Source organism: Poeciliopsis prolifica, unplaced genomic scaffold, assembly GCF_027474105.1.
Source record: "Poeciliopsis prolifica strain line A6 unplaced genomic scaffold, Auburn_PproV2 SCAFFOLD002, whole genome shotgun sequence".
NCBI classification, from domain to species: domain Eukaryota; kingdom Metazoa; phylum Chordata; class Actinopteri; order Cyprinodontiformes; family Poeciliidae; genus Poeciliopsis; species Poeciliopsis prolifica.
In genome coordinates, this window is record NW_026562377.1 from 13,870,964 (window position 1) to 13,887,945 (window position 16,982).

The 16,982-nt window shown below is 39.4% G+C and overlaps 1 protein-coding gene across 2 annotated transcripts in view; it reads right to left on the reverse strand.

The window, feature by feature from the left end:
* The window catches only part of rnf220b (ring finger protein 220b), a 34,569-nt gene that overhangs the window by 1,729 nt on the left and 15,858 nt on the right, over positions 1–16,982 (reverse strand). The window contains exons 3-13 of one of the 2 annotated variants that reach the window (XM_055061019.1): positions 10,269–10,395; positions 9,308–9,350; positions 8,618–8,710; positions 7,355–7,397; positions 6,964–7,053; positions 3,504–3,547; positions 3,099–3,180; positions 2,693–2,789; positions 963–1,022; positions 768–823; positions 550–634 (exon numbers count right to left, since the gene is read on the reverse strand). In XM_055061019.1, the coding sequence (XP_054916994.1) occupies positions 550–634; positions 768–823; positions 963–1,022; positions 2,693–2,789; positions 3,099–3,180; positions 3,504–3,547; positions 6,964–7,053; positions 7,355–7,397; positions 8,618–8,710; positions 9,308–9,350; positions 10,269–10,395 (820 nt within the window). The remainder of the gene's footprint in view (positions 1–549; positions 635–767; positions 824–962; positions 1,023–2,692; positions 2,790–3,098; positions 3,181–3,503; positions 3,548–6,963; positions 7,054–7,354; positions 7,398–8,617; positions 8,711–9,307; positions 9,351–10,268; positions 10,396–16,982) is intronic. The other variant, XM_055019777.1, reaches the window with a different exon arrangement.

A 16,982-nucleotide genomic window follows, 5' to 3' on the forward strand; every position in this document is an offset into this window, starting at 1 on the left:
GGCATTGGCTGTCTCATTTATCATAGGAAGGAGACAGGGCCTATGGAGGTGTGGGAGGAGGGCTGTCCGCTCACAAACAGACACACAATTACAGGATAGACTGTATGTGCAAACAGACTGTACAGGCGGGACACAATGCATTAAGTGTGATGAAACATGCGTACATGCTTGCATGGTCTGCTAGGACCTTGATGGATGAGATCATCACATTGATACAGTGTTGTATATCATGCTGAGGGGGCAGCCAGTCTGTTCTGATGGAGAACCGAGCCGCCAAAATATGGTTTGCAGAAAGCCACGGTCACACCTGCTCAGCTCTAATTGGCTCCTTCACACCTGAAAATGTTTCACTCTGTCCGTTCGCCCTGTGCATGCTGGGAAATGGGACAGCACCACCAACATCAGCTCCGTGGAGAGGATTAAACTCTCCACTCTCTGTCGTCACTTTGACATAAATCAAGCAGCTTCCTGAGTGCTGCACAACTAAAGAGCAATAAGTTGTAAATATTGAAAGTGAAAGTTGATGACATGCTGAAAAGCCCAACTTACGGCTCTATCTCTGCATTCCTGCAGGTTCTGGGAAGACCGGCTACGGTAGTGTCCTGCTTCTCTCCACTACTTGTAGAAGGACTCCCTGATAGAGAGAAATAAACAGATAAATGATTACGGAAACACTTTGAAAAATTTTAAACTCGTGATCCAGCATTTCAGAAGAAAATCTTTGAGAAAAAAAATCTAGTACATTATTTCCACATGGTGTAACTCACCATCGTTTGACCATTTGGGAAAGTCGAGCTTCAGTCTGGAATCAGGCTGCATGCTACTGCAGAGACACAACCAGAGCACATGTTAAAAAGCAAAGCAGCTTTACAAATAAAATCACAATGGTTAGGGAGCATAGATAGTCTTTTTCTATCTGTCTGACTGTTTTGTGTGAATTGGACATTAGGAAAGTTACTTACTTTGCTGCTGACTCTTTGGAGCTTTCTGCAGAGCAGGGGATTACATCCGACTCACTGTATCTGCAGCCGCAGTCAGGAAAAACACACATCCAACTACAAGCAGCATATTTAGAGAATGAATACAAATACTGTCATCAAGGAATAAATCCCTAGACTTAAGACTTTAGCCCTTAGGCACTTTAAATTTGTACATATATATACACAAGCCGCAAGGAAGGAGTGTGAGAACCACTGTCCAGGACGAAACAACAAAGATCCATAAATACATCAGGGACAAAGCCTCAACAGACAATGTGCTCAGTGAATGTCTCAGACAACAGGGAACGGAGGTTGAGGTGCCAGAGATACCATCATGGGAGGACAAACCCCTACATGGATGTACCACCAGCAAATAACCCAAGTGGCTGATATCAGTAAATCCTACCAATGGCTGGAAAAAGCTGGACTCAAGGACAGCACAGAGGCCCTCATCCTGGCAGCCCAGGAACAGGCCCTAAACACCAGAGCAATAGAGGCCCAGATCTACCACACCAGACAAGACCCAAGGTGTAGGTTGTGCAAGGAGGCCCCTGAGACAGTCCAGCACATCACAGCAGGGTGCAAGATACTGGCAGGGAAAGCGTACATGGAGCGACATAACCAACTGGCAGGCATAGTGTACAGAAACATCTGTGCAGAATATGGACTGGAAACCCCGAGATCAAAGTGGGAAACACCCCCAAAGGTGGTGGAGAACGCCAGAGCTAAGATCCTGTGGGACTTCCAGATCCAGACAGACAATAGTTTAATAGCACATTTAGGTATGTGTATATTTTTTCCACAAAGCTATTTAAAAGGCAGTAAATATAAGAAATGTAAGAGGTTTAACTTCACAACAAATAAATGATTGTCTTTTATGTGTTAATAAATACATTTTATTTGTTTTTTATTTATCACTTCATATTAGGATAATTTAGAGAACCCTGTGTCTTCAGGCTTCAGGGGTTGTGCAGATCTTAGTGTTTTTTTAATTATATTTTTCACTTTTGATGTGGCTGGGTATCCTGGGGAAAGACAGCGATCATCTGTTTATGTGTGGTTAATTAATTATCATTTTTTAGATTTCTTAAATTGCACTTTTTCTTTTTAATTTTTTTTTTATAATTTTTACATGAGGCATATTCTCTTTATGGTTAAAAATGTAAAAGAAGAAAAAAAAAACACAAAAAAAGAAAAGAAACAAAATAGAAAGAAAATGTAATTTGCACAGTTTATGAAGGAACGTCATGCATCCAAACGTTGGGACACAGACATCCAACAGACACTCTGAGTGTTTAAGTTTCTTTCCAAATTTCCTCACATCTGTCCAGCACTGGTTGGCAGGAACCAGAAGTTGACCACAAAAATCAGCACAGAGAAAATATTACATGTGTTTTTGCAAATCCTATAGATCCAACATGCAAGAAAGGAATTATACAAATAAATATAAACAGCACGAGCAGAAGGATATTTATGTGTGGTTGGACATTGAGTACATTCATGGGTTTCAGAAATGTAATCTGTAATTTCACTGTGTCGCAGCACAGTGAAATTACACTGCTTCTGTTTATGGGGGGAAAAAATCTAACAAGACCCAGCTAATGGCATCAAGTTGTGGACTTCACAGCAATCTTTCTTTTCTTCAGTTCACTGCCTACTCACACATGTAATTGAATGTTTTTAATATATTTGCCTTCGGGGTAAAAGGATACTGCGCTCTGCCGTACTCTAGAGTATCGTCTCCATCAACGTCCAGGTCTGCGTCGCTGTCCCGACACTCTCTGGAAGTCGTGCTCACCAGCGTCACACCTGCTCAAAGCATTTTGAAAATTTACCAAAACAAAGCTGTTTCTCTGCTGTAGGAGGTGATATATTTCTTATTTTACAGTCAAAGAGGAAAGGTCACGTCTTGCAGCAAGACGTGACCTCTCAGCTTTCCTCCCTGCTAAAAGAAACTGTTCCTTTTAAGCGAGCCTCCAGGGAACGTTTCCCCACCGTAATCTGGACTGAAAAGTTCAGTGGTTCTTCCACCGTCACTCAGTCACATCATTCACTCTCCACTGAATAAGATCCTACACACACACACACGCATCTATGCAAACACAGATCCTTGCTTACCTTTAAATCCTATCGCTGTCATCTGTGTCCTTCTCTTCTCGTTCCACTCGTCCTCCACCGGCACCAGGTCCGCTGAAGCCTCCTGCAGCAAGCACAGGCACCAGGCTTCACCATCTGCATGACTACGCCCGTATGTCGCCCCACAGCCAGCAGCTACGTATCGGCATCTGTGCTTTTATAGCTGGTGGTGCTTTCACATGGATACACAGCGGACTGACAGCGATCCCGATGCCATGTGAACAAAGCAACTCAACAGTGTCTCTGCCTACAGACTCCTGACATTCTCTCAACCTGAGATCAGCACAGGCTACACCAAACATGTACTAATCTGAGATTAGAGAAAAATGTCAGGGAAATAAATGCTTTCATCTGTGTTTTGTGCCAAGATGAGAAAAAAGAAATTACCTGTCCTTCCTCTGGTTTTCTCCTCTTCAGCTTCCCAATCCTGACTGGAAACAGACAGAAGGTAGAAAAACAACCAGATTGTGATGAGTGTAGAAATAAACTCATCACCAACATACAATATTTTTAAATCACTATAATACCAGCAACTTTGTCATTATTTGTTAAAGTAATGTTAAAAGTTAATTTTTTTTAAAGATTTCAGAGTGTAAAACACATTTTTTAAAAAGCTTTTCATCAAGGCTGCCAATAATGGAAACTTTATTTTTTGCTGAGATGTTGCTTCTGAATTTTCACCAAAGACCTTAAATTTGTAATTTATTAATTGATCATCTCGTATGACTCTGATCAGAAAATAGACGCGACATTAATTTGTTGATTTTTATATAAAAATACTTCCAAAAAGCCTTTTTTAGGAAAAGACATATTTCTCTCCCACAAGTGAAGGTTGATTGTAACATGACCTCTCACTGCAGTGATGGCATAAATGACATGAACATTTAACAAACACGTGGAATATGAAGGGGTTTTAACTTTCATTTGACCTGTCTGAGGAAAGATGCAGGACGCCACTTTCAAAATATTTAAAAATTATTTTTCCCTTAATGACAGTGAATCAGATGAGCTGCATAATGTATTCAGCTGTGACATCAGGGCCCTTTTCTGTCATTTCAGCGGACACTGTCCGCGCTGAAAATATTAAAGTTAACACGGCAGAACACCAACAGCACCTCCTCTCCTGATCGCATGAGGGGACATTAAGTTTAAGAGCCTTCTAATGCGAGCTGGATGACACCGGGCCCCAGTCGGACGGGGATCCGGGGCACGGCCGTGACCCGAGTGCCGCCATCCCAGCGCGCATAATGGGGGTTAAAGAGATGGTCATAGATGAGGAAGAGCTCATCAAACAAAGAGAGAGCGAGGCTGATTAATCAACGGAGGAGCTCCTCCTGCCTGCTCCTTCCTTTTCTCCTCTCCGACGTGTGTTTAGAAGCTCATTATGCCGTCCGGTTATGAAGCCCAGTTAAGGCTAACAGACCTCGACAGCAGCAGCAGCGGCAGTAGGGAGAGGACTCAGCCAGGAGCCGCATCAACTCCATGGATGATAATAACAAGTATGCTGTGAGTTAAAGTCAGAACGCTGCATCTCATCTCATCTCTGCATCAGAGATGATGTCTGGTTATAAATGCTTCCACAAACAAAAGCGATGTTCTACCAAAACATTTATGGAGGTTACTCCATCGCTGAATCCTATTTCAGAACCTTTCTGCTTGTTTCTAGCACTTAACCTCTTATTTCTCAGTGTTAGGGCGTCCCAATTGTTTCTGTGGAGTTGAATGAGGTCTAATTGAAATGACCTTATTGAGTGTTTCAAAAACACACTGGCTAATGTAAATATTTAAACACATTTCAATGGCATTGAAAGCACTCTAATGTCGAGTTTTAGTGTTTTGATATGGTTAGTCCTGCTGATAATTTATTTTAATAAGTATGGAAAATAGCAAATATAGAATATTTATCAATTTAAAAGATTTAACCATCAAAATAACCAACAGAAGTTTAGTTTTATTTATAAATGTTGGTGCTTTTTTGTGTAATTTTTCAGTTTAATTTTTCAATGAGCAAAAAAAAAAAAAGTTTTAAATTACTTCTACTACTGAAGTAATTCTCCATTTGAAATAATTTGTCGTAAGAAAAGCAAGAGAAAAATGTTATTATTAGATTGTTTTTCAGAATAATATTCTTCCTGTAGTCTTACAAATTTATATTCTCCTTTCATTCTTATTTCGATTTTAAACTTGCAAATTAAAAATAAATGTTAGGAATAATAGAACAATTTTATTCCTGCTTCACCTTCTTCAGTCCAGCTCAAAAGCCACAGTCTGATTTAGAGGTAGAAGCCACTTCATCTCTGTCCAGTCTGATAGCCACTGAAGGGTGACGAAAGCATCAGATTCTGCCTCTGCTTTTCAATTATTAAAACTTTGGAACTTTTTCTGTTGCTGGAATATACAAAAAAAAAAAGTGACTGTGCTTTGCTTATAAATTCTTAAAATAGACTCAACATGTTGTTTTCATCAAATTCAGGACATCCCTGAGTCTTATGTCTTATGTGGTCTTATGGGTGGTGCCACGAGAGGGTTAGCTTTATTTTTCTCTCAAGTTTGTCCCTCATTTAATGACATAAAATGGCACCCATGATGGCACACACAAACCACAGGCATTTAAGTTGTGTATATTTACTTAGTAGAAATCATCAGTTTTCTGAGCTTCTTGAAGAGTGTCCCATTCCTCCATAATGAGGGAGAGGGGTAAAGATTTGGAAAACCTCCAAGACTCAGCTTCAATAGATCGCAGTTCACTTTATTGCACGAAAATCTCTATTATTATGTAGTCACTTCTAATGTGGCTACATGCTAATGATTTAACATTGCAAGTTCTTAAATCATCAGCATAATAATGCACTTTTTTAAATGGAAATTCAGAAAGATATGTGTTGATCTGCGTAAAAAGCTTCTTCAACCAACGAAGCAAACATTAAAAAGCTTTAAACAACTGGAACCGTGGACAATAAGTTGATATTTCTTTTGGGCACAGTAAGAAAATGGTCAGGAAGGAAAAACAAAATCTCCAAATCCCACCATGAGAGAACAGCAGCATCATTTCAGACTCATTTTTAAAGCATCACTGAGCAAAACCAACCATTTGTAAGACTGGTATAAGGATCACAAGAAAGAAAAATCTCACCAGCAGCTACTTATCCTCCCCCAGCTTCACTCTGTAGATCATCGCAGTAGAGATTAATGCAGCAGCTCTTTATTCATGACATTTACAGCTGCAAGTCCATAAAAGCTGCTGTCATTTCAGGGGACACTTAACATCAGCTGAAGGTGTTTTTAATGATCTGGGATCTGTTCGTTGATTATTACTGAGCAATAAAGCCCTAGTTTTATATCTCAGGTAGAGTTCACTCTTTAAAAAAGTTATCTTTGATTGCTGTGTGTTCATAAAGGGTCCATTAAATTTTGTAAGCTGATCATTTGTTAACCTCATACAAAGTTGCTAAAAAAATGTTGTTTCAGTATTTATAATGAAAGCAAAATTATACTGAAATATATTTTTTTTAAATATCAACTTTGGGCAAATCTTTTACAAACTTTTATAAACTTATTTGAACAATTGAGGTATGGTTTCATGTAAACAAACAAACAAAAAACTATTTATTTAAACATTAAATCAAGTTGAATAATACTTTCCAATAATTTTTTTTCTCCTAAAATTCTAAAATAATTATCCAGACTGTCCATATTTACCAGTCTGTAATCTTTGGAAACATTTACCAATATAGTTTGATGGAACATGGCATGTGTAAAAACATGCTTCATGTCACATCCAGGACTCTACATGCAAACTTGAGGGCTGGGGAGGGAGAAAGAAAAAGTGCTTCTCTGTGTTTCTTACCAGCTTGTGTGCAGTCTAGGTGGGCTCCTGCGCTGTGTGGGCGCAATGGGGCGGATTTGACGTAGCACCTGCACCAGCAGAGGTCGTCGACTGTTAACATATCAAGAGGTCAAAGTTGGAAAGGTTAATAGCTCCTCTGCTCGTGTGGGCGCTAGGCCAGCGGAGATTGTGTGGGAAAAAAGGGGAGATATCTGCACGGGGAGTGAGGGAGGGCTTTAAAAAACTAACACATGACTGAGCGACCGCGTGTGAACAAAGGCAACTCTGATTACTTAAGTCTTTAAATTAGAAGCTACTTAACACAGCAGACTTTAAACACTGGACTATGTTGCACACAAAGTGACCCTGCGGAGCAGAGAGGCAACATTTAGACCACTTTGCACCAACTTACCATTTAGTCTTGTGTGTCTGTTGGCTCGCACTCTGAGAAACGTCTGCAACAAACAAGATAAAGTGATTAAGATGACCAGAACACCTTCAACTGTATTTTATTTATTTATTTACAACAAATATGAAAATGTAGGTTTTAGTGTCTGCAAAATATTAAAACCATAAAAAGATTTGCACATAAAACTCTAAAGATAGGTGCATCAAATATGTCATATGAGATTTGCTAATATTGATATGAATTGAGTTTTCATTTTCATCACAGTCATTTAATTGCCTCTGTGTCTTAAAGTGTGAGTCGCATCATCAAGAGATTTTTTTTTTTGTGTAATTAAATTTACAAAGTACTTTTAAAGCACCAAGTTGAGAAAGTAAGAGCTCAGCTGTTAATGATGATGATGATAAACTCTGGAGAAAAACTTTTGTTTTTCTGAACATGTAACAGAAAATGTCGGCAGAGAAATAAAAAAAAAGATATATGAGAAAATAATAATGGACCACATAAAAATAATGGTAGAAAATGTTGAATGGAAAATAAATACAGATTTCTGGGTGTTAATTTTGGACTATAAAATTTCCTGGAAGCCTCACATTAGACACATAAACCAAAAATGTATTGAAGGTTTGACTTTTCCCCACTAAGCGGAATATTTAAGTTTTATCTTTGATTACTGTTCTCATTTTATTTTCTTTTATTTTTTTGTTTTTTTATAATCTTTATTTTACTTACATTTATTGACAATTCAAATCAAACCGCTGTTTCAATTTATAAATTTATAATGTCATTTTTTAAAAGCAGTTATAAAATCTCTCCAAAGCAAAATATGTTGGTATTACCTGAAAGTATTTTTAATTTCAGTTCTTTTGAGACTTTCTAAATGTCATTTGTCCACAGAACGAACAGTTTTGGATTGTAGAAATTGCTCTGCGGGGTGTTCTTAAATTAAAATTAGTCAGAAATGTTCAGAAGTTGTCACCAGTGACAAAATGCTGGTGTGATGTGCAAAATATTATCATTTAATTTTAAAACAGTTTAAATATTAAATTTGATCCTTACCCTATACAATTCAACCAATAAACAAAGAATAAAAGTAAAAAATAAAATAAAGCTGTGGTGAACAATGGAAAATTCTGGGAAAGAACTAGATAATAAAATATACAATGAATTTACATCTTCAGAGAAAATATTTGCACATCAACAGGAAGCTAATAAATAAAACAAATGCTAACAACTTGACATACGTTGTGTTACTTTTCCAAATGGTACCTGGTATCGGTCTGAGTGCGGTTCCTCAGATGGTCGAGACGGTGAAGTGGGAGAGCCTCCTTCACGCTTGATGTGTAGAGAAAGTGTTAGAGACTGAAATATGAGAGAAGAAATGAAATAAAATTTTAAAACAACTCAAGCTGCTGTCACTCTTATGGTAGCATATTTCACAACATTTTTTTGTGTTAATACTAAGGTGAAGAAATTAAGCTGAATTTGTTGCACATCACATGGTTACGTTTTATTTTGTTTATGACGCCTCGTTTTCTTCCCTCCATACTGATCGCCTGACCATCCGGGGCTGAAATGCCTCAGTCAATGCCCAAGTGGTCAAATAATTAGTAGCTGAAGTCTGAAACTAAATGCAATGTCTTGTCAAGTCAGCCATTTTCAGAATTTGACTTGAAAAGCTTTAAGAATATCTGTGTAGCATTTTAGTAACGCTGCAGAACATTTATGGCAAGTATTGCATCTCTGAGTTGTGACGCTCGTGTTGCAGAATTTTTCAAGACATCTAAAAAAATCTGTGATATGAAGGTTTTGCTGGGGTCAAAATACAATGGCAGCTGGAAGTTGGAGTACTATTAAGTTAAAGCTGCATGTCTTCGTGCCGCATTGAGACACATGGTAAAATACACAACAGTGTGACGTGTTAGTTAGGATTAATGAAGGCATCACATATCTACTGACCTTCGATGTTCTGATGAGTTGGTCGTGCTGCAGTGTAGTGGGGCTAAAGGAGAAAAAAAATAAAAGCTTTTATTTTGTCATACAAATAGAAAGATGTCTCATATGTACACAGCTTCTAATGAAGTACACAAACACCACATGGATTGTTTTGACACCAGCGCCTTTACAAATATACATTTGTGTGTGAGAACTCATCTCAATCCTTCACACTTCATGTCTGCCAACACAGATACACTGTTGCTCTTTCCCTGTCTCACACACAGACATGCAGAGGCAGAGATCCAGAGAGTCCCTGTGGGCAAAGTTCAATTTGAAACCAATACTGTCCACGGAGCGGTCGTTAAGCAGATTTGGAGCGTAATGTCTTTATTGGAGGAATCATTCTTCTGGTTTAAGCAGCAGGTAATGCATGCGTCTAAATTTGAATTTTACACTGCAAGAGCCTCTGTGTGTGTTGTGTGTGTGTGTGTGTGTGTGTGTGTGTGTAGAGGCACAAATCAGCCATTAGAAGAACATTATCATTACAGCCCCTTGTACGAGTTGTCGCCCAGAGGCCCAGGGGGGTTGTGATATGAAATATGTGAGGAACAATGAGGCACCTTGTAAACACTACACACAGGTGACAAAGAAGGTGAGAGATACCAGCGGGGCAGAATAAAGGAGGAGAAGCCTCTAGATACAAAACGTGTCAACATGAGTTATCTCATGGGAGATGAACAGAGCGGAGACACGGTGATGCAAAACAGACAGAAAAACCATAAGCTGATAAATAGACAAAGTGAAAGCTTGGAGGGAAATATAGAAGAGTTAGGAGGAGGAGGTACAGGTGTGATCAGCAGGACAGTCAAGATGCACGATGACAAAGCCTTTCATTTAATATTCACAAAAATAATTTCTTTCAGTTAATATAAATAATAATATACAGTTTGTTTGTAGTTTAATTCAAATAAAAGTGCCGCACCTGAGCTGTAGCTGGGCGAGTTTGGATAACTCCTGCTCCATGTGATCCTGCAGCTCTCCTGGTCGCAGCACGGCCTGGCAGACTGGACACACTGGGGCCTGAGTGTCGTACAGACCCTTCAACTTACCTGAGGAGACCAAGGGAAGAGAAAGCAGAGGCATTCACTATCAGGAATAAATGATACCATATTTTCATTTTCCTTCCACTCACTGAGTTTATATGATACAAAAATGGTTGTGGAGTGACATTAGTGGAAATGTTATGGGAAAGAGCAAAATGGTTTAAAATTGGCCTACATGTCAAATGCTGGAAATGCTCGATCAAATGTGTTTCAATTATGGGTTTAGTTAGACAATGGATTGTCAACTACAACATCTATCTGAAATTTACATGAAAAATAGCATCACTGGTTTTATATATAAATTTATTGATAAAGTTTAGTGTAAAAATCTTTAATTTAATTACATTTAATTGGATGTTTTGTATTTTCTCATCATATTACGGTTTTGCTCATCCAAACAACGGATTTTACTCAGTTCATTTTTAACTGCTTCAAAAACCAAAATGAATAGAAATTATGAATTGAATATCTTATTCTGAAAAGAGTCAAAGAAATTATTTTTGCAGGATATAGCTCCTTTTTAAAAGTATTAACATTTTTAACATTTAACCACCACAACTTTTAATGTAAAGAAAATGCAAAAATTATTATTACAATTATTATTATTATTATTATTATTATTATTATTATTATTATTATTATTATTTATTATTATTATTATTATTATTATTATTATTATTATTATTATTATTATACATCTTGTCACCCTGCAACCAGAAACATCTGCTGATTTTTATTAGGATTTCATGTGAGCAACACAAATGGTTAGATAGCTGATAAGTAAAAGAAAAATTATCTGCTGTTTATTCTTGCAAAAAAAAAAAAAACCAAAAAACTAGAAAGTGCTCTGTGGATCCATCCTCAGACCTTGTACTCTATTTCCTCTTAATAAAATTCAGTGCAGAATCCTCCCAGCAATGAAAGTTGTGCTTGCAAAGTGACAAAACATGAAAAAGTTCAAGGAGTATGAATATGTTCACAAGCTTCTTTAAATGAGGTAGGAATATTTAACCAATATGGATGCACATTTCACTAAATTACTTTAGTGTCCATTGTTATTTGCTTAGTTAACGCCTTCCATAGTCGAAGCCAGACCAGAGTGTGCTCAGCAGACCTTTAGGAAGTTTAAATGAAGGCAAACTCAAGCTGAACAGACACAAACACACCGCCATGGCCCCCTGCTGTCAGCGTGTTGACATTATAGGCTGTCAGTAGGAACATTACCCAGGAGGGCCGCTCGGCCCATTGGGCCCTACTGATGGATTACTGCCATAAGCAGGCAGCCAGGAGCCTCAAGAGCTCTACTATATCAAGATTTTACCTAGTAGATGAGGTGATTTACTCCTGAAAGCCATCAATCATCAGGAGAAAGCCAGGAGGCACGATGCACCTAATTTCCTATCTGTTATGAAGTTATGAAAAAGTGACAGATTTATTTAGGCAATCAAAGTTTAACTCGTTGATTCAGATCAGTGAAATAACTTACCATCCAAACACTGGAAGAAAAACAGTTTCACCTGCCTCAGTCTCAAACAGACCAGTGAAACTTCAGACTATTTGTTGTAAATACTGACATAAGTTGAGCTATGAGGCCCCATAATGAGGAGCTAAATAGGAGCAAATGGCCTGTAAATAAAACATGGGATGGAAAATAGAAATTGGAGTCAGGTGTCCTTGAGAGTGTGACATGTTTTCTGCCCATCACCACCAGCCTGTCTCCAGAGCCTCCCTCGCCTTTTTTGCATCCCCTCCTGGAAGCCCAAATGACTTTTCCCGACACGCATTGAACGTTCCCGGGCTTTCTGCGCTCCGCCGCCCGGAACACGCAGGCATCAGTAAACAATGAAATCTGTGTGGTGAAATTGAATTTATAACCACATTACCTGCACAGATAACGTCTCTAAATGGCGCCGCGATAAGAGCAATGGGATTTGATTTTGAGGTGTTTTATTGGTGCCCTTTTTGGATGAGCCTCCCCCTCTTTTTCTCTGTTTACAGCCTCCCCCCCCATGCACCATCCATCCGTCACCTCTGGTCCTCACAGACATCCACTTTAATGGTGTGGGGGGCCAGAGTGTTTGTGGTTTGGATGCAGAGATGAATGTGTGTTTGTGTGTGTACATACTTTCTCTACTAGACGCTTGTAAGCGCTAGTTGTTGGTTCACGAGTACCTTTTCACACGTCTCCACCCCTTCGCTGCCCTCAGCCCTTGCCCACATAAAACCTGTCAGTATTAGTCAACCTCAGCCCCTCTTCAGCCTGGGGGGTCTGAGACACACAACAGGGGCTGTAAAACCTGCCTGCGGGGATTGTTAACCATTCCCTCACTACGGCAACTGGCTCGGATGGATTGGCCCGCTCTTTCTGGGATGTGCTGAGTTTGACTGGCCCATCTCCAAATGGATTCACTGTCTCCGTGTCTGATTCACTTTTTTTCTCTCTTTGTGTCTCGCCAGTTCAAGACCTTGTTTCCTGACTGTCTAGGATTTTTGTCCAGTTGCTGTTTTCTCCCACAGCCCTCATGGGAGAAGGCCTTTACTCTGTTTCTATGAAGGTTTTGCACCAGCCGTGTAAAAATGTTTTGACGGGAGTTCTCTAATGTGCGTAACTCTGCCGTCCACGAACTGACGAATACAGATAAGAAGAAATTCATTCACATCATTGATACAGATGTGCAGAAATTCTAAAAATAAGCTCATAATTATTGTAGCAGAATAGTCTAACAAACAAGCAGGACTTTAACTTTAGTGTATTTACTGAGTTGGTTAAGGATCCAGTTCAAGAAATAATTGGAATCTTTCCTTTTTTTTGAAACTGCAGATGGCAAAACTGCGGATAACTGTGGAGTTGATACTTTATGCAGTCCTCTTTTGCAAATAGGGAAGCAACTTTTCTTTCATTATATTTCATCAAAGAAGAAAATAGGAAATGTTCCCGTTTTTCTTTCCTAATCTCTTAAACTCTCTTGTCTATGATTCATGATTTTATCTGATTTTAGTTTGGGCAACAAGATGGCTGTAAAAAAAGGATTATTATATGACCAGACACAAGTTCTATATTGAATAAATCTTATGTCTTGAGTCATTATCCTAGTGAAAGACTCAATGAAAGACTCAAGGGGACGGGACAACTGATTATTATAACTTTTTAATTATAGTATTTCCGCAGCCTTTAAAACAGAAATAAGCGCACAGCATGACAGACCTCCTACCATACTAACCAGTAGGCCTGGGAAATATTTCCAAATACTCCTATCAGAAAGCTGGGTGTTGTCATATCAAATAGGAGAAACATAAAATTGTCGTGTCTTTTATGAAGAGGTGTGTAATTCATAATTCATAGTGTAAAATACACAGAGTTCTGCTGCATCAGAACCAGGATGGATGCTTTTCAATGTTTTCACCATTTTCCTTTACTTATTTACTTTTCAAATTGAAGAAAGATTGATCATTTGCATAGCGATTCTCTGGTTTAAAATGTTTATGTTAAAGACTAGTTTCAGAAGCAATTAGCAAACACCTGGTGGAAGTGAGTATCTGCTTCTCAGTCCAATGCCCCTAAAGATGATTGTAAATGGCTTAATGGAGGAGCATTGTGTGCTGCTGTGTCAGAAAGAGTAGGAGTGTCTTAAAGAGAAAGAGGCTAATTTCAATGTGTTAGTTGACATAGACAGCATTTTTATACAAACTAAAGGTGACATCGTTACTTGATTGTGCAATTCAAAAACTCTGAGTGCCTGAAAAATACTTTAAAAAAATAATATTGCCCTTTTAACGAAAACTACTTCATAAAATATTTAACTTTCAGATTATGCAGCTGCAGTGAAGGATTATTTTAAGGCTTTTCATGCCAATTATATTGTCTACTGCTGTATTCCCAATATTATTTGCTCAACTGCAAAAATGTACAGCCTACCAGTCAAACACATAGAGCTCAATTCGCTACATACACTTTAATTCACTGAGTATAAATTCCTGTGGCCACAACAAGAGGATGCCTTTGGATCATGCAAGTCATCCAGAGCATCATGAGATTACAAAGTTTATCTGGTGGAATGAAAAGACCTGTTGTCCTCTTCTTTTCCCCCCATGTGATTGATGGTCAGGACCTGATTTCTCTTGTTCTGCATCCACCCAAGAACAGACAGACGGGAATCCTGCTGACAAATCCTCTGAGCATCGAGTCCCCCCGAGGCCATGGGTAATGGCCGATGCCAGCACCCATATGACGGCTGCCAGTTCTGCTGATGCAGATGGAGCAGAGATGCCTAACATGACCTTTAGTGAATGCCACATCACATCAGGCCTGGATGTCATCCACTGACATTATGCCGGGGCATGAAAAGGCTGTTCTGGAGGGGGAGACGCGGTGATGAACGTACCCCGGGTGACAAACCTGTGGACGTGGTGTAATTCTGATTGACATGAGCAGAATGGGGCAGCTTTGAATGGCAGGGGACACACAAGAAAGCATGAAGAGAAAGCTCTGGATTTTAATTTTTTAAGCATAGGGTAGGTCTGGAGTTTTTTTTTTTTTTCGTTGTTCACTGGCAATAAAGTCTTGAGACAATTCACTCCAAATGGCATCATTATTCCAATCATCAAACAATTCTCTAAGCACATCAGAAATCCCTCTATAAACCCATAACAAGCAAAGACTCTATATAAGCAGTAGGCGTGCAAGGATTGGTAGGGGGGAGTAAAGTTAACGCTTGGCAGCCAACGCTGCAGTGGTGGGTAGGGTAGGCAGGTCTTTGGCACACTTTCAGAGGATATGGAGGGCTATAAAATCCTCTGGCTCCTGCCACACCTGTACTCCACCCTGCACAGCGGCCTGCTTCCTATTTAAAAGCATCACATGCAGGATATTAGTCAGGGGTTTTAGCCGGCTGTGAGGTAGAGCGAACCTCTGAAGCAGAGGCGGAGGGGGGGAGCAGGGGAAAGTATGCAGGCCGCCGTTTGTTTTTTATTGGGGAAATAATGGCCTATTGAGAGGTTGGGTATTTAATGAGCAACATAATAGGCCCTGTAGTAACACATCTGCTATGAGCAGAGTCATTTCCGCAGCTTTCAAAGGCTGCAGCTCGAGCCTTTGAAACAGCAAGTCCAGTTGCTTTTGACTTAGTCCTCCTACATATCTGCTTTTTATAATTTGAAGAATTGGTACACCGGTAATGCATAAAAGGACAAATCTGCTGCTGGGCACCGTGTTCAATCCTAACAAAATTCTCTCCTCTCCTGGCTTGACCCCAAATCTCTCACTGTCCATTGTAATTCTGCCATTCCTCATAACACCCCAACTACTCCAATCAATTGTGCTTAATGTATTAAAGACACTCACTGCAACCTTTGGCTCCTGCACAAATCAATGCCTCGTTAGACCACTAATGATCGTTCATTGACTAATAAGATCTGTATCAACCTCTTGTGGAACATTGATTGGCCTTTGGCCTTTGTAGTGCCTGGTGCTTATGAGGACAGCGGGAGCCGTCACATGTGAGTCGGGGGAGTCAGATGATGAAAAAGCTTCGTTTGGGAATGGATGGGAAGCCTAAACTCCAAATAGACTCATTCTGAAGCACCTCAGGCCAAAGCCCTTTTCTTCTGGCCCAACAGATCAATGGACATAACCTCTCTGGCCACAGGTCAATCAGCACACAGGCTCAAAATGTCTCTCTCTTTCATTCTCTTTCTTTCTCTCTCTCATCTTCTCCATTTATTACGACAATTGCTCCATCTCGCCGGGCGTGGCTCCGCATACATGTGTCCTATCATCTCGGGGACTCAGAGTTGACTGGGAACCTGTGTGACTGTCTCTGTGACCGTGTTTCCCTTCTAGTAGCCCTGAGGGCAAAGATCGAACCCTGCCTCTGCTCCGTTCCAAATAATCAATCTTGTCCTCATTGAGATGCATGGCTCAATGATCTCTGATAGTGATGTCCACACGGGAGGGAGGGAGTAAAATCCAGGGGAAAATTTAAGGCCCTTCTTGCCTATTTGCCACAATATGAAGCTACTTACAGCAGCTTTCCAAAAGTATTCACACCCCAGAACATTTTCATATTTACTCACAAAAACAAAATTCCAGAAATATTATTGGGATGTGTGAGATAGACCAACATATATTATAATGAAACAGTAGTGATGATTTAAAAAATTTAATTAATAGGGCTGAAATGGGTGTAATTTAATATCACTGTTAATGTGTTCATTCTTTGAAGACCTAAATATATTGGGCAATCCTGGGATTCAACCAATTTTTGAAAGAAAGCCATAAAGAAGCTAAGTTTGCAGTTTGACTTGAGCCATATTGAGGAAACGGCAGTGATGTGGAATAACGTGCTTGGGTCATGGCAACAGAGAAGCTGGTCAGAATTGACTAAGATCAAGATGTTTTGCAAAGAAAAATGCGCAAAACACTTCAGTCCCAAGATGTGCAAACCTAATAGAGACGTAAGGCCATCTCTATGGGGGAAAAATGTAGAAACTAAATACAAATCTATTGCATAAGAGTGTTTAAATTTCCACTTCCATTCATTGTCTTCTGTCCATCCAAGATCAGGCCATGGGATCAACATCTTCCAGATCATTCT